This window comes from Myodes glareolus, chromosome 21 (genome assembly GCF_982192425.1).
Source record: "Myodes glareolus chromosome 21, mMyoGla1.1, whole genome shotgun sequence".
Taxonomy (NCBI): Eukaryota; Metazoa; Chordata; class Mammalia; order Rodentia; family Cricetidae; genus Myodes; species Myodes glareolus.
In genome coordinates, this window is record NC_142046.1 from 56,824,656 (window position 1) to 56,850,691 (window position 26,036).

Sequence of the window (26,036 nt, forward strand, 5' to 3'; positions counted from 1 at the left end):
TGGGCCTGGAGGACAGAGGATCGCGTGATGTGGGCTCTGAGGGACGAAAGAGTTCAGCAGAGGAGGAGGTGGCAGAAGCCATCCCAGCAGAGGCCAGGGTGGGCACCGAAGGTTTCTGGATGTCTCTGAAGATGACACAGGCCAAGTGGTGTGGGCACAGAGGTGCCAAAGGCCTTGAACTCGGAGCCAGCTAGGACTTGCTTTACTCAGAACCTTTGGTTGCCCCACCAACTGTAACACTCGACCTCATTCTGGTGCAAATTCTCGATTTTTCCAAACTCCCGCCTGTGACTTCAGACCATAATCTTCTAGGACACCATGGCTGGCTTTAGCTAACTGTCCAGGTAAGTCTGCTCCCCCAACCCCAGCTGGTGACCAGTCCTTGTCCTCTGTGGTCAGAGCTCCCTGCTCGGACTGCCTTTCAAAACTCTCCTCGCAACTTTGCTGTGTCAGGTGAAAATGTTAATACCGTTTTTCCTATGGAAGGCTATTTGTGGTTCTCTCTCCCTTCACTCAGCAGCCCACCTTCTCCTTCTAGGAGAATTTTACCGTCAGTCATGTGTCCTCCAGGGCTTTGGTTTTGGTGAGGAAGGCTCTGTTTAAGAGGCCGTGAGGAGAAGGATTTTCCTTTTCACACAGAACAGAAAAATGCGTGGATCTGGAACCTGCCGCTGACCTCAGCGCATTCATCAAAGGACCACCAGGGGGCACTGTTCAGAGCTCATGAAGTAGTTGAATCAGGATTCTGGGCTTGGCTTGCCTGTGGTCAAGTGGACACCTGCCATTGTTTGCACTCAGGGACTCACCTGCCACCCTTTGCAAGGGGGACTGGTGAAGACTTTGACTGACCAGCATCCAGGACCCACCCACGACAGTTTTCATGGCCGCAGGGGCTTTGCCCTTTGTACACCACTTCTTTGACTTGCGCTCAGTTGGGCCTTAATGGCTTCTTGCCCTATTGACTTCAACCTGCTGAGCTAGCATCTTTGTTTCAGGGTTTGCAGCTCCTCTCTACTACAGGGTGAGAGGAACCACAGTTGCTGAGTATCTTCCCTACTCCCTGCTGTTGGCTAGCAGGCAGGCCACGCAAGCGTGAGGAGATGATTCAAAGACTCCTTCAGTGGCTTGATAGACCAAGGAAAGGGGAGAAAGAGATAAGAAAAATTGTTTGGGAACTAAAAGTGAAGCTGTCCAGGAGCATCAGCCTCTAGAGATGGAGCATCAGCCTCCAGGCATGTTGCCAAGTGCCATGTGGCATCTTCGTGTCTCTCCAGGCAGACACTTCCCGAAGGGCAGGATAGGACAGACGTTCTCTGCTTTGCTTTTGAGCCAAGCTAGAGGCCTGTCTAGAAAAAGTATGTAAAAGAAGCAGACACATGGAAGTTGGACACCTTCTCTGGAATGTGTATCAGGAGGATGAGGGGGTAGGAAGTAGGTGGGAGCCATGTCTGGAGGTTTAAGAAAAGCTTCCTTTTTTAATGGGAAGTTGAGAGAATGGAGCCCCTCCTTGCTCTTCATGCTCCAAGTCAGAGGAGGGTGACAGAGCCAGCGAGAGGGGAACATACGGCTCTGCTCCTATTGCCCAGCGAAATTCCTGGGAGCAAAAGGGTTTTTCTTTTTCCCAGTTCCGCCGTCCCTCGAATTTGTCAATAGCATGTCTGAATTCATCCACACAGATGGCCAAGGGACAGAAACACAAGGGGAGTCACTTGGTAGAGTTGTTTATAATGAGGTCTCCTCAGTCTTTTTCTGGGACAAGAACGGAACGGGACCAAGGCTTAATACGAATGTTGGCTACAGGGACTAGAGACGTTTCAAATGATGGTCCCTTGCTGGCCGTTTCTTTTCACTAAAGCCTCTGGCACCTGGCAGTAAGCATCAGGAGTGGTTAGCCCCATGTAAAAGTGAAATGCCTGTCTGTCTGCGCTGCTGTCTGGGCTTCAGCTGTGAAGGCGGATGAAGAGTGAGGGCGTGTGCCAGAAGGATAGGAAGGGAGAGGCTGAGGAATGAAGTCACATCAAAGGCATGGCAAGCTAAGCAGACGTCAGCTATGGGGACACAGCAGAATCTCCAGCGGATCTCACCGCATCTAGTATGGCGATAAGTTATTTCTCGCTCGGCCTCTCAAGAGGACTAAAGAGGAAGGGGTGAGCAGGTTTTACTGGCTCACCTGCAGCTAGTTTCTCACTAACTCACACTTGAAGGAGGCTCGGAGAGGTTAACTTTTGGAAGGAGGGTTGAGGAAGTTAAGCCAAAGAGAAAGGGAGGCAGAGAAAGGGTTTGTCTGTTCGGAGTCTGGATTGTGCAGAAAGACAAGCTGCCCTCATCTCTTGCCCCAGTTCAGCAAGGAAATCTATCAAGACCAGAAAGAGCAGGGCTGGCGACAAACATCCCAAGTTGCAGAGGACTTCAGTTCAGAAGGCAGTGGGAGAAGAAAGCCTGGAGGTGAAATCATAGAAATGAGGAAGGGTACAGGACGGTGCGGAAGAGGAAGGACTAGTTAGCAGGAAGCAGAAGGGGAAAGATGCTGAGTGATGTCCTGGACGTCCCTGGCATCCTGTGGTGATAGTCTGTGCTGAGAGGAAGGATGCTAACAAGTTGGACCACCCTCCTCTGGCTGTTCTGGGCATCTTTTCAATGAACTAACTTTAGTTGGCTCAGCATGAACCGAAGCATATACCGAACCTTCTCGGAATTACACTGTGTGTGTTCACACTGTGCTGGACAGGAGGAGAAAAGGCACCCCCGCCCCAGGATCAACCAGTTAGCGGGGACAGGGGCCACTTTATCAAACACTGTCCATAGGTGTCTTTCCTCACTAGGCCTCCTTTCAGAGTTAATAACTGGAGGGGACTCTTACCTTTGTAGTCACTGTGGTGAGATGGTCCAGATTGTTCTCTCTTCTCCAGGCCCGAGCAGTCTGCAGGCTTGTGTATCGCCACACAGTTCAGGCCTCTCCGGGACGGTAAAACCTCCCTGACTGACACTTCAGTTTTGTCAAAAGATCATAAGGTCATACATGTGCAAGCATACATGTGCGCATACACGCACACACGTGCCCCCCACCAACAGTAAAACCAACCACGCGACTTTGTTAACTTTCTTGTTCTTTTTCTGCCCTAAGCATGGTCTATCTAAGCATGGGCTATCTCAGGTGGGGCTTCTCCTTTAGCCTGAATCCCGGCATGAAGACGCTACAGGGTCACAGGGGACAGAGGGCCAGCTGCTGATGTGTACCCAGAATGAGAAACAAACCCCTGTAGCCATATACTCCCATGGGAGTTGCTCCAGTGGCCTCTCCCTCCATACACTTTGCCCCTTTTATACCACTTCTTCTCATCTTAAATTGCCCTGACCTCCTCAGGTCTACTCCTCAGGTCTCCGACTAACTGGTAACGTTCTGCAGCTTCAATTTGAAATGTGAGGCATTTCTGATACCACATAGAATGTAATGGTCGTACTTAGACCTGTGTACCAAGATCTGATTAATAGACACATGTCTAGGAAATCTAATAATGATAAATAATATAACCGATCAAGAATGGAATATTTTTAAAATTGGAATTCTCACGGTGAGAAATATTTTTCCCTTATGATGATGATTTGGGTAAACGGGAACTTCAGACTCGGATTGTTTTACGGATCCTTCTGGATACAGTGCGTACTAACTCACTCGAAAGAGCACAGGCAGATTATAAATTCACGCGCTGGAAATGAATAAAGTCATATTTCTCTCTGTTCTGGTTACTCATTAGCAAAGCTCTTTGTCTACGTGGTCCAACTTTATTTTACGAAAGACTGAGATTACGCAGGCCCCTGCCTCCAGGCAGCGATGCAGGTAATTCTTGCAAGAGTTGGGAGCTGCAGGATGACGGGAAGATGCCTCTCTCCTTCCTGGTGTCCATGGTGTAAGCTACAAGCACGAGACAGCAGCCATTTTTCTACTTCTTTAAAGGTCACAGAGGATAAGCGATTACAGTAGCATCTCACCCACTGACTGAGCTTTCAACGGTAAATCCAGATATTGATTTCAAGAGCTGCAAATCTCTTATTCAAATATTTCTGATAGGGCTACAAATCTTGAGAAATCAAATATTTTTCTGAATGAAGATCTATGAAAACAGATGATGGATTTCGTAAGCCGTCAAAGCAAAAATGTTACGTCTCACAGTTTGTCATTGAGCGTGATATAAAACACCAATGGGGAGATTATTTATATTGATAAAAATTATTCTTCCGCACTGCAAGCTAGTTTCTGGGGGAATAAAAATAAAATATCCGTGTGGCTTTTTGCCAGAACTAGAAATTTTCTGATCTTGAATTAGATAGTGAAAATAATGTAGATTAATGCCTAAAGTCATTTCTTGGAGCCTGATAGAGCATGCGCTATTGTGTAGGCAGGCGGAATGAATTGCTCGCTCTGCCAGACATGCTGTATTTTTACCACTCATCTGCTGTGATTACTACTCTCACATTTTTGTTTTTTGCTGGAGATATAGCAATATATGGCAATCTTCTTTTGACTACATTTCTTCCCTTTTATTTTTGGTGATTGTTCTTTTTAATGCCCCCTCCCAGAGATTCATATTTCAATCAGGCTACCTTTGCCCAAAGTTTTCTTTCTTTCTGGGTGGTGGCTGCAGGATTACAGAGCTGGTCAGCCTTGTTATTTTCATGGGTACAGGCAGTGCTCCGTACTACAGACAGCAATCTCATCTCATCAATAAATGGATCACAACATTAAAGAGACATGGCCGGATCAGACAAATCTTACTCCCTAGTTACCCAAACAACGAAGACTCATGTCCCAGAGATGAGTCCAGGATGTTGTCACCCCGTGCCAAAGATGACAAATGACACTGTACCACACAGAAGCTGACATGTGTATATCTATATCTGAAAAAACAGAAATTATGCATATAGTTAAAATAGCAGATTAGTGAATATATATAGTGAGCAAATATATATATATTTACATATAAATATATAATATATATAAACCATTGTTTACAAATAAGGAATGTAACTGCTTGGGATCAAATCTTCCCTAAAGGACTGAGCTGTCAGCTGTTCAGAAGGCTTCTCCTGCAGAGGACCACGTTCAGTGTTCAGCCCCCTCAGAATTAGGAATCAATGTGGAAGAGGAGGCAGAAAGTTAGTAAGAGTCAGCGATAGTGGACGGCTCCGAGAAAACAGTGTCTTCCAGACACAACAGGAGCCCACAGGGACTGTGGCGGCTCACACAGGGTCTACACAAGTCCAAGCTCGGCAAAATTCCAGTCGGAGGAGGGAAAGTGGGCAGAAAGTCCCACGTCTAACTAAGAAGGTGTTTGTAAGTGATAGCGGTCCAGTGCCGTGTCCCTGGGTCTATCGGCTACACTCCAGGGCGGGTAGGCTCTGGGCCCAGGTAGACTCCATTTTGTTGTTGTTGTTGTTGTTTGTTTGCTTGTTTTTTGTTTTGTGTGTGTGTTGTTTTGTTATGATTTGTCTTACTGTCCTTTTGTTTGTTTGTTTTAACCACTTTTTTTGATAGAGGGAGAATATATAGTATGAAGTTAGGTGTGTAGGGAGGTAAAGAATATGATCAAAATATATTATATGCTTTTTTAATAATAAAAATAAACTGACCCATTCTGTAAAATTATTCATATCTTCAGATAGAAGTCTAAGGCAGACCAAAATTGCTCACATATGAAATCAGAAACATGCCCCTCTCTCTTGCCCCGTGCTGCGTTGCTGGAAGGCGCTGTCCCTACACTCAGCAGCAGGGTGCTGCACAGGGCGTCTGTGGGCAGGGGTCTGAATTCCCTATTAAAGCTCCCTAGAGCAAGTTGCTTCACTCTCTGCTGTATCCCACACCTCATCAGGGCACAGAAGGCAGCCGTCACTTCTGAGAGTGGCGTTGACGGCTGGCTGAACGCAGCTGAGGTGGTTGGCAGGCAGCAGGTGCTCATTAGATGGCAACAGTTATAGCTGCTGTTGTTACTGTTGCTTTCACTATGCCTAACTTGAACAATGTCCCAGTCCTCGCTAGGCTGTTGGCCGGGAGTCTCGGCACCAGTTTACCATGTCTTAGAAGCCGTTTACTGGTATCAACTTTGAATTGAGAAGTAAAGCCATAGAAAAGCTGAGTAATGGTCAACTCAGAAGGGAAAATGGAGGCTCCGAGCTCCCTTCTCAGGTCCTGCCAAAACCCAGAGTTTAGGTTTCTTTTACAACAGTACCTAATCCTGGCAACATATAAAATTCTGAGTTCTCCACTCAGTAGAACATAAATCACTGCCTCTCTGGCTTTATTTCGGGCAGTTAGGTAGTTAGTACACCGTTAATTTCTGCACACACCACAGCCCAGCTTCACTGTCGTTCAGTTTTATTTCCACCTTCTTCCCAGGATCCCTGGCCGGAGGCACGCCCTGCTCTCTGGGCATCTCTGGGTATTTTAAGGCAATATGAATCTTTAGGAGCTCAATTTACAACTCAAAACAGAAACACATTTTCCTTCCAGAGCAGAAATACCAACACTAAACGTGGAGATGCTCTGGGTATCCATCGCTGTAATTAAAGTGACTTGGCACTCCCAGAGATGAGTCTTTATTACAACTATTATTCAATGATAAGCATTATAATTAAAGGCTTTTCCCCTCAAATATAGTATCATTTCCAAGATCTGGATGGCCTATGGAATTTCTGATAACAGAATATGGCCATTAGCAAACACATTAGTCAGGCCTCTGCTTTTCCTTGACAAGATGAGGGACTGTGCCCAAGGCTAGCGGTGAGCAGACTGGTGCTCCCTGGCACGGCTATAAGAACTGATAGCAGATTGATAGCTGCCACATGCATGTGCATACATGTACATATACACATTACACATGTGCAACCATGCATCTATAAACATGCATACACACATGTATGCACACAACACACATACACATTCAAAAGAAAAAGGTGTGGTCAAAAGTGGCTGTGTTAACTTTACACACACACACACACACACACACACACACACACACACATGCACGCACACACATGCATGCACACGTATGTCTGAGGTCAGCTTAAAGAAGGGGCCTAGCATTTTAGCCAATGGGTTGATTTGTTGTTTGCATGGCCTCTGTTCCAACTACTCCTCTGCCTTCTCTCTGACTATTGCCATCAGCAGCATGGCTGCTGCATCCGCATCCCACCCTGGGAACCTGCTGTTCCAAGTCCAGGCAGCCTTGTCTTGCTCTTTGGCCGCTGCCTCTGAGTTTACGGGAGGAAGAGATCTCACTCCAGTGTTACAAAAATGAAGACCTCTTCAAGGGCGAGATAGCTCTCAAGGTCAGATACTGGCAAAAATAACTTTGGGGATAGACTCTGCATTCAGCAAACCCACTGAACACGGCTTCTCCCCTCCAGCAGGCTTCCATGTCTACCCATGGACATGCTCTGATTCCTTTCCCACAGAGGCCCTGCATTCACTAGAAAAGATTAGGGACCAGAATCTAATTTTTAATGCATCTTGGATTCCACAGATTAAAATCAGCTGCCCTGATATGGTATCATTCTTTCACATTTGATTGTGTGCGTATGTGTGTGTGCACGTGTGTGTGTGTGTGTGTGTGTGTGTGTAGGATATGAGCATTATGCATCTACCATAAGCATGATGGTACCACACTTACCAAAGAGAGGCTCCTATGCTCAAATATCTACCCCACCCCCATGCTTCATCTCCATCTTGACAGCTGAGGCTCATCTGGAGTAGCCTCCTCTCTAGCTGACAGCCAGACAGCCAATGAAATGCTTCTTCCTGTTGCCAGGTCCCGTAAAGGCAGCAGCTAGCTTCCAGTGCTGTCATTGGCTAGTCGGGCTTTCTGTGGAATGCTAACACATTAGGGCCAGCAGAAAAGTGACAGGTAGGTATAGCCACCCAAATATATCACTGGCCTGATGTTCCACTGGAGAGAAATAACAAATATATCACTGGCCCGATGTTCCACTGGAGAGAAAAACTATTTCAAGGCTGAATGACAGCTATCACACACCCTGTTAGAAGAAGAAGAAGAAATCTCCCCACGTCTGCACTCAGGCAGCCGTGCAGAGGGGGGAGATGCACACATAAAAGAATCAGCACAAGGTTGTCTAATCCTCAAATACCCGGCTCTTCATGGCCTGATGAGTGCTCCCCCCATTAAGAAATATGTGATCATTTCTATACACCTTTTTTATAATGTCCATTTATATATTTTAAAGTCCAGTGTTGTTTATGTGGGAAATGACTTCCAACCTTGTCAAGAAGGACTTGTAAATTCTTCTGCATCTCCTTGTCTCTAACATAACCCCTTTGACCTTTCCCTTCTGACCTTCAAGTCCAAAACCTCTGGCAGCAGCAGGATGTGGTCAGTGTCAGGGGTAGTGCTGGGTGCAGTTTATCTCAGTCTGTCCACTTAAAATATCTGCATCGCTCCGGGAGGGTAAGTACAGTCCTATCTAAACATCTTTGGGATTCGTCTTTGCAGTCAGACAGAATTGTTTGACCACAAGTAACTGCCTTTGCTACCACCAGGTTAACTGCTCATACACAAATCTGCCAAAGGGCCTCTAGGAAAGAGTGTCCTCTACTAATTGAATTCTAATGAGGCCAGGAAGTAGATTAGAAATTGAGCTATTTTACTGTTAGCTTCAAATGCTGGATGTAGGGATGTTTGGCCTACTTGATCTGTTTAATCTTCCAGGAAGACCTAATTAATTCATGTAGAAATGACTGCCTTAGAAGTACTCCACAGGTTGCCGGTTGATTCAGCTGAATGGAGATTTCTGGGTCTCTATTATCACCCAGCACAGCAGAAAAGCTGCCGGTCTGGTATGGGCTGATGACAAACAGTCATAAATGCAGACGTTTGGACCAACTTAACTGGCACAACCAGTTATCATGTATTTGAGTAGTTTAAATTATTTGAAAGAAAGTCAAATCAGGGTGACCAACATTTAGATAATCCACGGAGGGAGAATATTTAAGGACACAACAAAGTATTCTGTTCAGTAATAGAATCTAGTCAGTATTGCTGGGAACTGCTTCAGGGAATAGATCAATGATAATTGTCATCTAGTACCTGTACCTTATGATGTAAGCATCTCATCTATAGTCCCAGGAAATATCTCTGGTTACAAAATAAAAAGTAGTAGCGAGGGGCCTGGTGGGGATTGAAAACCATCATCTGAAAGCTGTGTGCAGCTACAGCAGACTGAAGGACAGCAATGACACTCTATGCTCCCCTGTCTTTCCTAGGAGACACGGTCGTCTTCCACACTCAACTACCTGCATTCACTTGGAAACTGACACTATTCTGTCCACAAAGTCCTCCATACAGTGAACTGGTCCAGGACTAGGCATGTGAACCCAACTGAGTAAATCAGAAAGTGTTCCCAAGACTCTGCAAAGTGAATCCCTATAGGGAATTAGAGAAACCTAGTCTCTGACAGATGCTAATCAGCAGTGAGTGCCCCACAACGGTCTGGATGCTGCAGTGTGAGGTTCTGTAGTTTTGGTCCAGGTGCTATCTGGGCAATTGGTGCAGAGTCATAGTGACCAGCTCTGGGAGTTTCAGATGGTTTTGAGACCATCACCTAGTTTTGTAGGGATGAAATCTATGGGGCTGCTTTCCCTTCTGGCGCATACAGTCTTCCTGTTTGTAACCTTTCTTAGGAAGATTTCTGGTGGTGTATTATGTGATTCTCTTCTAAAAGATGCCACAGCCGGAGTCTTTCAGTCTATGCCACACTGCCTTCTCTGAGCTAAGGCACCACACAGTCAAAGAGCAAAGTTCATGTGGAGAGAGAAGCTCAAACAGAACTCCGGGTAGACAAGGACTTCCTCAACACTAGACTGATGGACTCTTGGTTTGTCCACATAACCAGCCTTTCTTCTGAACCCAGCCTCCTAGGGAGGTTCTATCATGGTGAGCTCTCCTCGAGAAGACTGCTGGTGGCTTGGATGACAATTGGATGACCCACCTCCGCCATGTGTAAATGGCGGCTCCGAGGGCCATTTTGTTTTTCTCAGTGGCAGGCACTGAAATCACCATGGGGACTGCCCCTCCCATCCCATTCTCCTTCTTTTCAGAATTTCGAGTTTTTCTGGTTGGAGGGGAAGGGAAGGGTACAAAGTGTTCTTCTTCAAAAGCCACATCAGCGTTTTGCAGCGCGGTTTGATGAACTTGAGCCTAGCTGTGGGGATGGCCCCCTGCTCCTACAGAAGTCATCACAGACCTGCGCTTCCCCAGAGCCCTCTTTGTCTCTGGAAAGGCCAATGAATTATGATGTATGTTAGGAAATGTGCCCAGTCGTGAGGAATGGGATCAGTCAGTTTAAGAACTGTTCGGGACTTATGCTTTGGATGGAAAATTATTATTAAGCCCTCAAAGCCTTCCCTTGAAGTTGACACTGCAATGCTAGCAGCCGAGGAGGTTTTCCTGGGGGAGCAGTGGGGCTGGACGACTTTGCAGACTATGAAAGCGTAGATAGACAGGCACACTATCAGGCATGCAGACGCTCACATGCGCATGCACACACACACATGCGTGTACACCCATACCCACCCGTTCACACATGCGTGTGCATGCAAACACACACACCACACACACCCACGCACACACACCCACACACACACCACACACACACACACACACACACACACACACATACAGAGTCAGCACACACTCAAGTCAATTAAAACCTGAACTCATCTATCATAGGAGTAAAACCCGAGATTCTATCAGGATCCAGAATCAGAACACAAGGACAGGACCAAGCCAGGGCCACGCTTCTAAATCAAAGACTTCCATATCATTGAAAAGAGGGCACTATAATTCAGCATGCCATGTCTGCCCAGATCATAGCTGTTTAGTTGGAACATTTTTGGACATTTCTCTAAATGTCTCAGGCTTATCATCTGCAAAGCAAGGAGAAAATAGGAAGGGTTTTGTAACAATTGAATGAGTTCATCCAAGCCACGCACCAGAAGCAGACCTGGCAGGTTGCGTTTCTCATTCTCTAAAGTTCCATCACACTGAGGGAACAGAGCCTTTGCTAGGGAGAGGAACGGACTTCAGCAGGCGTAACTGAGGCCTCCTAACTGACAGGATGATCCTTCCATGACTTGTCCAATACAGGAGCTGAGTTGGGTCACCAATAGCTCCTTTAGAGGCTTGTTACTGCCGCTCAAGGGAGCAAGAACTGTGAAAGCAACCGGCTCTGCAGGAACACCGCACTGAGCAGCATCGCTCCCAGTGAGGGACAATGTCTGAAAGATGCAGCGGCGGACACTGCGCCATCCTAGAGTAAGAAGAGGAAATGCTTTCTTCAAGTCTGTCTGCCTGACACCGCTTAGCGCGTCTCTGGGCATGACACTTATCCCTAGATAGGCTAAGAAAGTCTGGTGTTTTACATTCTCACTACCCCTCCTTGTATTGTTGCCTTCCATAGAGGCATGCATTCAGTTACCCTTAACCCCCAGGGGTGCTGTCATGCTGCTCTGGGAATAGCCTTAAAGGAGTGGTTCTCAGCCTGTGGGTCTTGACCCTGTTGGAGGTCACGTGTCAGATATGCTGCAGATCAGATATTTACGTTACAACTCAGAACAGTAGAAAATTACAGTTATGAAGTAGCAGTAAAATAATTGTATGGTTGGAGGTCACCACTGTATCAAACTGTATTAAATGAGGAACTGTATTAAAGGGTCGCAACACTGGGAAGGTTGAGAACCATTGCTCTAGGGACAACTACAAGTCTTAGGTGCTACAGTGTGGCCTTATCAGAAGGTGTCTCAGTTTTCTGTTACTATGAGACCTAACAGATTTTTTTTAACTTTTTTTTTTTAAAAAAATTAAATTCTTTATTGTTTCCTGCCACACTTCTTTGAGTTTCAGTCAAATGTCTGAAGCTCTGAAAAGGTCAGTCTGTATTACTAAGCCATCTTGGGGTGCTCTCTGTGGCCAAGTTTAAGTTCTTGTTTTTATATATGAGACTCAAACCCGAAGATGGCAAAATTCTTCCAAGCCTCTGTTCTTAACTGTGGATATTCTGAGACCTGGCTAGGGTGGTGCCTTTGTGAACTTAATTATTACTTCCAGGGAAGCAAAGATCACCCCCAGAGATTTCTACCAAACACCTGGCATTAGCAGAAGGAAGGAAAAGGGGTTCTTGATAGCTTATTGGCTCAGTCCTGCCATGGCTGCACATGAAGGGCTAGGCCCTGCCACACAGCTAGCTCAAGTGCAGCGCTGCATGCATGCCGAGATTACAAACAATGCCGCATCTGACCCTCTGACCTCCAGATGCTTACAAGATACTCCCTCATCAATTCCCGCTCCTCCACACGGCCTCCAGGCCTTCACAGGATGCCTTGCTGGGGTACATCAAGTATGCCGACCTGGCTGCTGGCTTTGTTCATGAGGCTAAACCAAAGGGGAAAGTTCTCCTAGCCTCCAGCTCACGACTGCGTGAATGAATCAGCGTCGCTGTCACTAACATACTCCAGGTCATGCATACACGCACACACATCGCTGTTATTATATCTCAAAATTACTTTTAAATCACCACCTTTGGGATTTTTAACCGTTTCCCTAAAAATCATGGCTCAGGAAATTCTTGCATGGAGCAAGGATGGCACCCAGTGGCCAAAGTGCTTCATCTCAGATCTCATTCTTTCTCAAGGATTCGCCATTTGCTTATCTCCTTGGAGACAATAAACTGCTGGGGGACCTCCCCTTATGCAACAGCTAAAATTCTAAGTCATACAATTATATCTTTAAGTTGAGCAAGTTTACATGCACACACATACACACACACACACACACACACAAACACACATGATGGGGGGGTGAGGATATATCAAAGAGTTTTACCAGAATAAAGATTTAAATATGTGTGTGTTTTCAGAATTTATGTTTAAATAATCACATTTTAGGTAAGCAGCATACTGTCCATAATGTCCCTAACATCAAAAAAATTACCCATCCCTCCGTCCACATCTTCCGTCCTGCAGCTTCTATCTGGTTCATAAGTGCTCGTGCTCAAAGCATAAGACTTTATCTCCTGACAAGCACTTTATCATTAAACTGATGTTTGCCATCTTCAAGCCGTGCTATCGTTCTCACACAGTCCTTGGCAGCCTGGGGAGTGCAGGATAATAAAGTGGAACCCTTCTCTTCTCTCTGAGATTTCCAGATGTTGAGAGATTTCTACAGGGCAAGATAGGCAATTGGACTAAAGAAGATAGGCGAGGCGTCAGAATAATGGATCTCCTCCCGTCGCTCCACAGATGATGCAACACCTCCATAAGGGTTCCTGCCTCCAGTTTCCTTAGGTTTCTAAGTAGGCGCAAGTCCCGGGGCAATGAGCCACGCGGGCAGTGCAACCGTGAATTCACAGAGAGATTTCTGAGAAAGCAGCGTCGTGCACTAAAGGGCACCACAGGTGGCTCTTTTAAAAACAGTATCTTAAGTTCACCCAGAGAATTCCTTCTTAGACATCTTTGCCTTTGCTCGCTTGACTCCAAGACTGTCAAAACGTCACTGGCTTTCCAAGAATAATGGCTGAATCAAAAGACATACCTCAGGTTAAAATTCTATGACTTTGCTTCCATTTTCCTACCCAAAGAGGAAGAACCTGTTTCTAGAGTCAAAACAAAACTGGGCTGGAGGAAGCAATCAAAGTCGGGTAGTTTTCTTTCTCGTTCTTATTATTTGCCTTTTTTTCCTCTCTTTTTATGGACAGAATTTTACTATGTAGCCCAGGCTGGCCCAGAGCTCATGGTTCCCCCTGGCTGTGCCTTCTTGGTGCTGGGGTTACAAGAGTGCATGTCACCCCTGCCTTTTTTGATGGTTTCTTAATTCTAAGTTGTCTCACACATGCAAAGGAGATATGGAGAACCCCACCCTTACCAAGAGATGGAGGGTCCCAAGTGTTGGCACTGTGAAGAATATATACATGTACATACACACCTATAAATACATACACATATGCATGTATATAATACACATACACACAGCATATATGTGTTGATATATATGTGTGTATATGTGTACATGTTTATATACATATATTTGTATATACACAGAACACACATGCATGTACATGTATGTGTGTATGTATATATGTATATGTATATATATCCACTGTTATTTCTTGGTATTTAACAAATTACTATTAAACATTCATTTATGGGCAGAGCGAGGGTATGGATCCTATACTGATCAGTTTAAGACTTGTCTTCCCGTGACTGCCACACTCCCTCGTTTGCATCACTATATTTTGTTACTCCTCAAATATAACATAGACACCAGAACCTTTGAAAATTAATTGTAAAATGTAATTAAATCAACCTGAGCCAGGACTTCCGGCAAATACTCTTAATTCTGAAGCTGATCTTCAAGTAAAACCTTTGAGCATTCGGAATCATAAAGACCTCAAGATGTTCTGTCCACATTTATTTTCCTCTGTGTTTTATTTCTCCTTCACTCCTACAGATAATCTTTATGGGCTCATAAAATTGCATTATTTTATAGCTGGAGATGGCTTTGCTGTACAGATGAGGGAACCTGAAGCCCAGGAAATTTACATGAACTGGTAGCTGCTTTGTCCGTGTCTTTCACCTGTGTGCCCGCTCTTGGCCTGCTACACACCTGACCTAACAGAGACAGTGTCCAGCAGCAGCTACAGCCCCAGAACTGCAGACAGCCCCGAGGTCTGCGTTTCTTGTGTTGCCTCAGAACTGATAGAATTGGGATTCACAGACGTTTTTAAGATTTTTTTTTAAAAAAATAGATCCATTTCCAACTACAACATAAACGCAAAAACTATCAAGCCAGTCTGTGATTTCACAAATACACAGGGGAGACAGACGTAGGACCAAACCATATTAAATGCTAATAAAAAGTGTTAGAAAGAGATTTTGAGAAGCAAGAACATGGTGTGTTTTAAAATCTATGATTTGGGCCAGTGAGGTGACTCAGCAGGTGAAGGCCTCGAAGCCTACGACCTGAGTTCAATTCCTGGGACCCACATGGTAGAAGAAGACAGCATTCTGAATTCAGAACAGACAGACAACACACACGCACATAGCATTAAATAAATAAATGTAAAAAAGCTTAAACACATTTAACAAAATCCATGAAGGATTTTCATAATAGTATATCAGCAACACTGTGACAATCTCCTGCCTACAGCAGAATGACAACGTCCTCACAGAACATTTCAACAGACTTGGGCCAGAGCTCAGCCGCAAGAACAAGAATAATCCCTTTCTTTTCATGGTGCTGAGGCTGCGTATGCAAACTAAGAAACTGGTAAGCAAGTGTGTGAAAGAAGGAGTTTGGACCAACAAAGAGCCAAGACAGACAAAACTTTCACCGACTGGTCTTGTCAGTGAGCCCAGCTTCAAATTTCTGCCTGTGCCTGTAATCCCTTCTACCTAAAATCAGAGTTCAGTGAACCTGGTAACAGGATAGACATTTCTTCAGCACCTGGGTGCCAAGCATGCCTATAAATGATATCAGGGATATAAAGATGAGCAGACAAATGCTCCCAGTCTCACCGTCTGATTGGACGGGTGTCCCAAGGTTGATGTTGCAGGGAGAAACTGAAAAGGATGGCAGGCCACTGATCGTTTCTGCCTCAAGGACAGGGGAAGACTGGGAGAGGAGAGGCAGCGAGCGAGGCCAGATGGATTAGTAGGGCTGTAAATATGCAGAGACTGAGACAGAGAAGAGGATGGGCTCACAGATAGGAAAGTAAGGCCGTGGGAAAAGACCATGACCCCAGGACAGCGAGGGGCAGCCATAGGGACAGGTTAGAATAATCCGGGACAACAGGTGGGAGGGTTGAGAGTGGAGTACTTTTGACGTCCAGCTGAAGACCTGACAGTGACAGCCGGAGTCTGGAGGCCCACAGATGATGAGAACCTTTGTGAGAAGGAGCCTGGCCCCCGCTGAAGAGGACTGTCCATCTGGCAGCTGGGTTCTGCCTGAATCTGAGACAGGGTGAAGAAGGAGGAGGCAGGCAGCCCAGCCAGAACCAGAGAGTACAATCTCTGTCTGCCGAGGAAAGAGCAAGGCAGGGGCTGAGATGGTGAGGGTCGTGAGCTGGGTTGCAATGAGAGGAGTGTGCCAAGGCAGAATGGTGGCACACGATATGGAGATGTGGGTTGTTGGGGGTGGGGGAAGAGCCATGAACGGCTGTGCGATTCTATCTAAGCTTGCAGCTACACAGTGTGGGCAAGGGGAGAAGACAGTCAGGAGGTTGTAGCTTGTCTGTCTACTAAACGGTTAACGAAGAAAAAATAAACCATTGAGATTGCTAAATCAAGCACCCATCCCCGCAGTGAGGGGCCACCTGTCCTGGCTCTATAATTTCCCAGTTCACATCTGTAATTATAGACAACTTGTCTCAGAAGAAAGAATTAATGAGGAGAGAGTGGTGCCGTTCCAGATACCTTAGTGTTCTGGAAGGTTCTGACATCTTTGGCTTCTTCTCTTCCCACTTCAAAGATCAGGGTTTTCTCTGGGCCACACTGGCCTCCACTGGGTCTTCTGTACTCAGCAATGCTTGGCTTTTTAATACTTTCAAATAACACACACTGCCCTCTAGGCCTGACTCTGTAGCCCAGCAGGAAATGACATGAACGAAATTGCCAAGAGGAGGTGGGGGAAGCTTTCCAGACCCTTTGTAAACCTCCTAAAATTATATTCCAATATGCATCTCTATGTTTTGTGGTTAGGTGCACATAAGCACAGATGCCTGAGGAGACCAGAGGCATCAGATCTCCCTGGAACTGGGCTCAGAAGTGGTTCTGAGTTGCCGGAGAGGCTGCTGGGAGCCCAACTCCAGGACACTGTGTGCTTCCCACTGCCGATCCCTCTTGCTGGTCAGTACCCTGGGCCCAGTCTTTCTCCCACCAAAGTAGATGTTTCCAGTGAGCGGCCTTCGGAAAAGCTGTTCCTGTTTTGTTTTCCAAAGGGAAGAGGTGAAAAAGAGGGGCTGTATGATCTGAGGGAAGGCCAAGGTCATCACAGGATAAATTTGGGTTGGGTAGGGTCTTTGAAGGGCCCTCAATTCATAGCTGCTGAGCTCAGCACTAAGAAAGGCCAGTCTGGCCTTAAAGACCTTGTCACTGCACGTCACCCCTCTCGGCCCCCTCCCGTCCCCCATTCCTCTGCAGAACTCAAGAGTGACAAAGTACAACCATTCTTTCTGCAATGTTGCGTTTGATTAAGACACAATTCATAAAGGGACCTGGACACTCAAGCGCCGGGCAAGCCACATATTTATGGCTGTGGCCTGAGCCATGCAGGCTGCCAGCTGCCGGCCGCGGTGTGAGCAGACTGCCCTGCATGGTGCTGAGGCTGCTCTTTCCCCTGCGGTTCATTTTCCAGGGGGAGTTCAATCGCTTGCCCTGACAGTAAAGAAAAACTTGGAGACTAAACTTGGCATAAATATTGCTGAAAGTCAAAACAATGCCTTAAATTCAAGAGGCAGGAGGAAGGGTACGGGGAGAAAGACTAGGTTAGAAATAAGTCACCATCAACGCTCTGTGTACATGGCTGTCTCCTCACATAGCACCTTGGAAATAAGCTGGGGTGACCCCGAAAGCCAGGGCGGACAATTCTGAAAGCGACATTCCAGGGAATAAGACTGTAGAGCAAGACACCAACCGGCTTCCTTCCGACACCAAGGTCCCAGGCTAGCCCAGGTTGCAGAGGAATCTCTGTAAGAGCAGTTGTCAGAGGCAGAGGAGCTGGGGGGTAGGTGAATGTTGCTGATCTGGTGGGTGACACCGAGCTGCTGGCCTCTACCCCTGGCAGCCCTCCAGAGTGACCTCCTCCGATTGCCCCTCCTCGGCGTGCCCTGAGCTGCCTGGTTTGGTTGAATGCTCTGTCCTCACTCTTTCTGCAATGTGCTGGCAAAAATGACAGGGAAGAGTCTTTCTTCCGCAGTGACTCCGTGCCAACTTGGGACAGGAATGCTTCCCTGAGCCGTTAGTGGAACGTATTCCCAGCACGGGTCCACAAAGGGAGTGTGGCGTTCCCACTCCTGATTGCTCCTGAAGGCCTGGGTAGATTGGCCTGACAGCATGACCTCAAGCAACTCTTAAACCTAAACCAGTGGATGACGATGCCCTTTGAAACCACATCTCATCTCTTACTTTGTTTGGTTTTGATTTTTCCAAGACAGGGTTTCACTGCATTACCCTTGGCTGTCCTGGAACTCACTCTGTAGGCCAGGCTGGCCTCAAACTCACACTCACAGAGATCAACCTGCCTCGGCCTTCTGAGTGTTGGGATTAGAAGTGTGCGCCCCCAGCGCATGGTCAGTTCGTTTGATCTTATTTCCACATGTAAACACTACAGGAAGTGTCTATTCTTGACGTTTCGTTTTGTTGACTTTGCCGTGCTATTAATTTGTGGCCTGGGCATCCATACTGAAAACCTGAAACATGGAGAGGTGGTCTAAACCCCAACAGCCACCTTGAGTTATGGGCCTTTAATTACGGCAGCAGTTATGGGCAGTAACGAGCCTCCTCATTGATCGCCGCTGTAACCCATGCGGTTCTCAGACGGAGACGGGATGGAAGGAGGCCGCACAACACGAGCCTGTGCACAGGTTGACACTAGCGGGTAAACTGGCAGTAGATGGTGATGACCATCAGGTCCGTTCATTGCAGTGGAATCCAAGGAAAGTGCATAAAACCGCAGGAGCACATAACTGGTGCACTAACTCGTGTTCTCGTGGTATCACAGCTGGCGTCTCAGGTCATTAGAAGCCCTTAAAGCAGCCGTCTTCAAGGAGATCTAATTGTCAACGTGGTCTCTACACGTCTTTCCTGTTAGCGCAGTGTAAGGAGATGTAAACAGGCACTAAAACCTGCACAGGTTTTCTCTATGTTACTTTCTTATTTCAGGTTCACGGGACGGTAAATGTTAATGAGGGGAAACCTTCTTTGGACCTCAGCACGCTCATTAATGCACAGGGCAATCGGCCCCTAAAGAGTAATTTAGTGACGTGATAATCTGAATCAGACTCCCCAAAGCAGCTGACTTGTTAGGACCTAGAAGCTTGGGATCTTCGTGTGTGTGAGGGGCCCTACAGACAAAACCATTTCCTGAGGCGTGAGTGGTATCAGAGCCAGGAAAAAGAAGCCCAAGACCTGACATTCTTGAAGAAGCAGAATCCACCTGTGGGGCAGGGCTGGGCTTTCAACTCCATGATGGGCAGTTTTCATTGTTAACTAGGAACCCTCTAGAACGAGCTGAGAGGAGAGGCTCGGTGAGGGCTGTCTAGGTCAAGCTGGCCTGTGGATATGCTGTGGGGGATTATCTTGAATGTGCTAACGTAAGTGGGAAGACCCAGCCAGTGTTAGTGTCAGCATTGCCACGGTGGGAGATCCTGAACTTTGTGAGTGGAGAGAGCTGAGCACAAGTGTGTGTGCACTCATTCTCTCTCCACGCCTGTCTGTGCACGTGACCAGCTGTCTCCCCTCTGCCACAGTGACTCCACCACGGGGACAGACTGTTGCTGGAACTGTGAGCTGACAGAAACTTGTTCTCCCTTAAGTGACTTCTATCGGGTGTTTTTGTCACAGCAACAGACACAAAACCGGGACAAAGTCTGGTCTTGCCTTCCCAACCGCCACATCTCTCTCCAAAGTCTTCTCACTCAGACAAATAAGCAGAATCAGAAGAAATGAAATCCCAGACAGCTCCTTCACGGCATTCTGAAACGGGGGAAATCCACCAGGTGGACCAGCAGGTACTAGGAAGGGTAAGGTATTAGCCTAACATGAACGGTTATTAAATTCGCTACAGGTTGTCTTCCTCATCAGTCCTCCTTAGGCCCCTCCCTCCGTGTGTACAGATGGTTGTAAACTAAGAATAACACAGGGTGCAGATCTCGCTCTCCACTCTTCGGTGGTGCTGGTGCCTCACTTCTTACTGGGGCCCTCAGGGGATGCCTTCTCTGTCCTAACCAAGCAATCTCTTCACCCGCACTGACCTTCCTAGCCCTTGATGGTCAACCAGAAGGAAAGCATCCCTCACGTGGTCTGCGGGACGTTTCCTGCCACTGGTCCCTGGTGTGTGCAGCTGACACTCTGGACCCTGAGCTTCCTGAACCATGGAATATGCTGCATTCATCCTAAAGTCAGGCCTCGGCATCTACTCATCATCAACTGAGCACATGGGCCCATGGCTGGTCGAGGAATGAGGCAGATCCAGGAGACGGCGCTCATGCTGACCTGGAACTCGTATGTAGACGGGGAGGCTCGTGGGCTCCACTTCCATCAGAACACACTCTTGATTCAGACAGGCTCTTAGACTCGTGTAAACAAGCACATCTTGCTGGTCTCTGGGACATTTGCGCACCCCGGATGTGGAACATCTTGGGCTTCTTTGAGGTCTGTCCCAAGTCTGTGTTGTGTGTATTTGGGCTCTGTATGTTTTCCGCCACCAGATAATTAAATAGTTTCTTTCCAAACCCTGGGCCATCTCTGAATCACCGCACACTCATCCCAGCAAACAAAGTGAATAGTGGCATTCACCCTCCCTTCACCCAGCAAGTCTGTGGAGAACACCGATTCCAGACTCAAATAAATTGCTACGGTGGTTTTAAAAAGACCTCTGCATATTTTCAAAAGTGCAGAGATAATGTAGGTTATAGCACATTTGGATGCCAATGTGCTTGTCTGTGTATCTTGGTAAAAATAAAGCATGTATCCAGTTATTTAGCTAGTTGTATACAATTGAGTCTGGAGTCTCTGCCAGTGCTGTCTCGTGACTACACACAGGATTATTCTACGCACACTACATCTTAATGTCACTGCTGTAGCTACAATAGACACCAGCTATCAATTAGGATAATGTTTTATTTACTTTATATATCAAGGAAAAAGCCATTTTGTTAAAATTATCTACTAAATCTCAATTACAGTATCATAGGATATCAGCTAACATCTTTTGGGATAAAATCTGGAATAAATCAGTTCCGTTAATAATCTTGGCAAGTTTAAGATCAAATAACCCTTTGTTCTCAAATTTAAATATTTTTAGCATGTTTAGGAGCCAATAACAGAAAAGTACAGCGTGCTCTAAGACAATGGAGTTCTCCTTGCTCTAAAGCAAAGAAGGAAGCCTGGAAAAAGGTTGTTGGCCTTCACAGAGCAGTCCCCTCTCGACCATGGAGCCTGCGGTAGTTCTGGGAGGTGGCTCTGAGTGGCTTTTACAGTCACATTTAGCTCATTATGTACTTTACTGTCTTCTTTCTGGTCACTTCCCTGCTTTGGCAACAAAAATAATCAGAATGGCAGCAAAAAATGAAAGAATAACATGTCATACTATTTTAGCAGGAATGAGGTATTGCCATAAACAAGCTTTCTAGGCTGAAACTTCGCCTTATTGTTTAACTTTTCAAAGTCACAGATTAAAACCAAAAATTTTACAGGCTTATCATATAATATCTGGTGTTTTGATGCATGCTAACTAAATTTTATTAAAATAAATAAGTTTTAAACATCTTTATGGAAAATATATAATTTATATATATTAAAGAAAATTTAAATAGGCATCTAAAATAATTTCATGTTCTATTTTTAATATTTTCTTGATAACTAACTGCTTAAGATCTAGAATACTGATGCTCTTTGCATTCATTCATTTATTCATTCCCCAAGTACTTACTGACCGTCATGTTGGACCAAGAACTGTGAGAGGCAGCAGAGACAGAACCATGAAGAAAATGCACAAAAATGCCTGCTGTGGAGTTCATATCCTGGTCAATATGCCAGGGTTTCAATGCATCCCCAAATCCCACATGTGGGAAATTTGACATCAATGCAGCGGTGCTGACAAGCAGCACTTTGGGACATGGATGGCCATGGACTGCCTCTGTTCAGAAATGGATGGACCCCTGTCTTCCTGAAGGAAGGCAAAGCTATGGAGCAGCTCTCTGGACTGCTGCTCTCTCACCCCATGAGGCCCTCGGACATGTTGTGATGAGGGCCAAAGCCCACCACACACACACCACACTACACACACACATGTGAACACAACACATAGGCACACACATCACACCATACACATACACACAGGCACACAGGCCACACCGCACATACATGCACACATACCACATCGTGTGCGCACACACACACACAGACCACACTTCAATACACACACACACACACTCCCACAGGCACGCACATCAGACCACACCATATCACACCACACACACACACAAACATGCACATACACAAACACACACACCATATCACACACACACTCCCACAGGCACGCACATCAGACCACACCATATCACACCACACACATTCAGGCACACACACACACACACACACACATATTCACAAGGCACATACACTACACACACACACACACATACACACACACATATACACACACAGACACACACACCACACCACATAGCACACACAAGCACACACACATACACCATACCACACACACACCCCAGATGTTGAACAGAAGTCAGTAATACCCATGGGCTTGTCAACCTCTGCAGCATAAGTTAAGTAAACCTCTATTGATTAGAAATTACAGTTTTAGGTATTTTGTTACAGAGACAGAAAACAAACTAAAAGACTGTTCAAGATGTTTGCTTCTAGTAACTGACTGCTGTAGTTTAGGTTTCTTCCTACCGGGCCAGTCCTTACTTCTTGCTAGCACAGCCTCTTCTCATGATCTGGGGCATCGCTGTGAGACTTTTCCTTAAGCATCTGCCTACTGTAACAACTCATTGCTTGCCCTCCTGGGGAATTCTATCTCTGTATTCAGGATCTTTCTTTGTCCTCTTTAGTGGTTCCTGTGATTCCATTCTGATACGACTCTATCAGGAACAAAGATCTCTGTGTCATTCTTTCCCTACGAGAATAAAATGGATCTTTGTGTAAACGGGGCTCCGAGAAGAGCAACGAGCAATGTCATAGACTAATATTACAAATATGCTGCTTCTTATGGTTGCAGTAGCCTTTCAGTTTACTCATCTGGAAAACAGTGTCCATGGCCCTTCCTTCGCAGGGCTGTGAGGTTGAGACCAATGAACGCAGGAAAAGAGCCTGTAGTATACAGTAAGCGCGGGGGAAATGTTACTTGTTGTGACCTCAATCTCTTCGTTTTAGGCTCTTTTTTCTTTTCTTTTCCTTTCCCCACAAGACAGGGTTTCTCTGTGTATCCCTTGCTGTCCTATAACTCACGCTGTGGATCAGGCTGGCCTCGAACTCTGAGATACCGAAGTCTGCTTCCTGAGTACTGGTATTAGAGGCATGCGCCACTGCTGCCCGGTTTCTTCATTAGTTTTATAGATAAACAAGACAAGAAGACCCTAAAATTTCGGAGTGCATAGTAAGTTAGAAGTAAGACCATTGCCTAAGTCAGGTGCCCCAATCCTCACCCAGTTATTCAGACCTGTCCCCATATCTGCGGGCTTCGCGAAGGGAAAGACACACAGACTCCTGTAAGCCACACAGGGACGACTCAGCTGTTTAATCCTTCCACCTCTCCACAGGGAAGGACTCCAAGCCTCTCTGCCTGGAATCGGGCTCCACACTTCAGACAGAGTTTAGGTGCTAACAGCGCGAAGGCTCCCGTCCTCACCTTAAACTTGTCGACTTCAGCCTTGGAACACGTGGCGTGGTACGACAGCACCTGGTGCGGAAGAGGACAGAGCGTCAGTGATTGCCATGACCGGGCCGTCTCACAGTCTCCTCCCTTGAAAAGGGGCTTTGCTTACAGGCAAAGCCTTGACTTGACAATGGATTTCAATGTATAGCAAGAGATTTCTATGAATTGTTTGTGACCCAGACTGAAGGCTGGCTACACCACACCGTGGACGCCAAGACTACGGTCCCTGCGGGCAATGTGGATACCTACTAAACCGTTCTACACTTCCCAACCTCGGAGAATCTCAGTTGGCCTCTGAATTGTGACGCAGCATTTTCCAAATCCAAATCCAATTAGCCTTATAACTCTGCTTTAGATGAGACAGCAATGTCACAACAGGCCAACCTTATAAGCCAACCAAGAACTTTTGAGAAATGCTAATACAGGTCCAAGCAAGCACACAGCAGTGGAGGCAGCGCCCTACAGTGGTTGAATGCAGTCTGTGCACTCCCCAGCTCTGGGAACTTGCTCAGGCTTTTCCCGACTACTTTGCAAAGTGGCATAATAGTAACACTATTAAGACTGCTCATGTTTAAGAGCGCCTGCTTTTGAAAATCAGGGGCTCCACCTGAAAAGCCCAGCCAGGGCCATTTCCCATGATTGTCAACAGGAAAGTTAGACCGCACTGTAACATGTGTAACGTCCTAAGGCGTAGTTACGGTGCAGCAGAGTTCACAGGTGTGTATGAAACGAGGAACACCGGGGCAGAATCTAAGGATGTTTACATTTACTGGCAGTAAATACTTGGTTGCCTACCGTGAACACTTTTCTCACTGACTCCTTTCCCCCTAGCTTTTCCAATTGCCTTTCACTTTCAGGAGGGCCTCCCAAAAGCAGCGTGTTGTGAGACAAATAACATTTTGTAAGGTTTGCTTATTAGCAACAAAATGAGTTTCTCCTGGCGAATGTTAATTGTAACAGTGTTACTTGGGGTGGGTTTGCAGTTCCCTGAGTTCTTAGGAAAACTGATGCAATAGTACATGTTGACCCAGCACTTAATTAACTTACGCTGATTGTATGAATAGTCGTTAAGTCTACCACATACATATTTGGCTGAATATCATATATTATGATTTTCAGTGATTCAATGGTTTTTCAATAAAAAATTCTGCTTTTTCGGTTCCGTTTTATTAAGGTAAACTAAATTTATTGCTCTTAGATTGTCTTATGGTGTTCGCAATTTCTTTTTTGTATATTAAGTCTTTAAAATAGACTGTTAACCTAAAAAACCAAAACTGAAACCAAAAACTACAATTCTAATTTCTGCCACTAGATGGTGATCAACCAGGCTTTTAGCATGTGGCTAAGGCCTGCTACCGCTTTCCTTAAACTCATTCTCCATTTCTTTTATTATTTAAAAAAAAAAATAACCTGTCAATGATACTAAATTGCAGCTATTTGAACCAGTGAAGCAAATAACTATAATGGACCAAGGTTCTCCGCTCACTTAAAATTATTTCTTTTTTATATTTAATTGAGGTATAGGGTTTGTTGTATATTTTAGAACCAAGGTCTATGATATATATGCATACATATTCATAAACATTGCTTCCCAGTCTATAGTGTAATAGTATGCTTTTGTTTACTTGTTTTTAAGAGGAGGGCTATCTACACTGCACTGAATATTTTTCTGCCTCAGATTCTCAGCAGCTAAGACTTACAGGCGTGTGCGTTGTGCCTGGTTATTCTTTTTAATGAATTGAAGTTTTCAATTTTGATTTATCATACTTGTCCATTTTTATGATTATTGCATCATGCATCTTTTTTTTAGTTTGCTCACCACTAAAGCTACTGATGTGTATGTGTGCACACATACAACTTGTCCTGTCTTCCTGTCTTCCAGAAGTTTATTGCTTGTTTTTATGTCTATGATAAATCAAAACTAATTTTGTACGTAGGATAAAGACAGAGACTTAAGGAAATAAATACTTTGGATATTATTTTCAGGACTATTAAATTTTCCTTATTTTATTTAATCTGACAAGTAATATAATCAAGAAGCTTTTGGTTTGTGCCTTTCAATCTTCTCTCCTATTCCATGACTCAGCACCGGAGGGTGGAGGAGGAATCAGGCTCAGAGTACTTTTGGTTTGTTTTGATTTTCTGGGACAGAATCTCACATTATTTTCTAGACTCTCCTGGGATTCATGACCTAGCCTGGCTGATCTCTAACTTGTGAAGATCCTCCTGCCTCAGCCTCCCAAGAGTTGGAACTCTTTATGACTTCAAGAATCTTTCAACCACCTTCTCCTAAAAGGTCCAGTACCGTGGAGACAGGAGGGAATTCTCACGCCTCATTCCGCAGCATCCAGCCCT

General features: G+C 45.7%; 1 protein-coding gene and 1 long non-coding RNA gene across 3 annotated transcripts in view; one reads left to right on the forward strand and one right to left on the reverse strand.

Annotated features, from left to right (window-relative positions):
- LOC125394941 (uncharacterized) lies at nucleotides 1-25,660 on the forward strand. 2 transcript variants are annotated; one of them, XR_007230376.3, is made up of 3 exons: nucleotides 1-344; nucleotides 19,622-19,800; nucleotides 20,040-21,499. It is a non-coding gene; the product is annotated as an uncharacterized LOC125394941 (long non-coding RNA). The 2 variants fall into 2 exon arrangements; XR_015735875.1 differs by lacking the exons at nucleotides 19,622-19,800; nucleotides 20,040-21,499 and adding an exon at nucleotides 23,566-25,660.
- The window catches only part of Pde11a (phosphodiesterase 11A), a 327,936-nt gene that overhangs the window by 95,158 nt on the left and 206,742 nt on the right, over nucleotides 1-26,036 (reverse strand). The window contains exon 10 of the mRNA XM_087900073.1: nucleotides 23,655-23,705. Within this exon, the coding sequence (XP_087756199.1) occupies nucleotides 23,655-23,705 (51 nt within the window). The remainder of the gene's footprint in view (nucleotides 1-23,654; nucleotides 23,706-26,036) is intronic.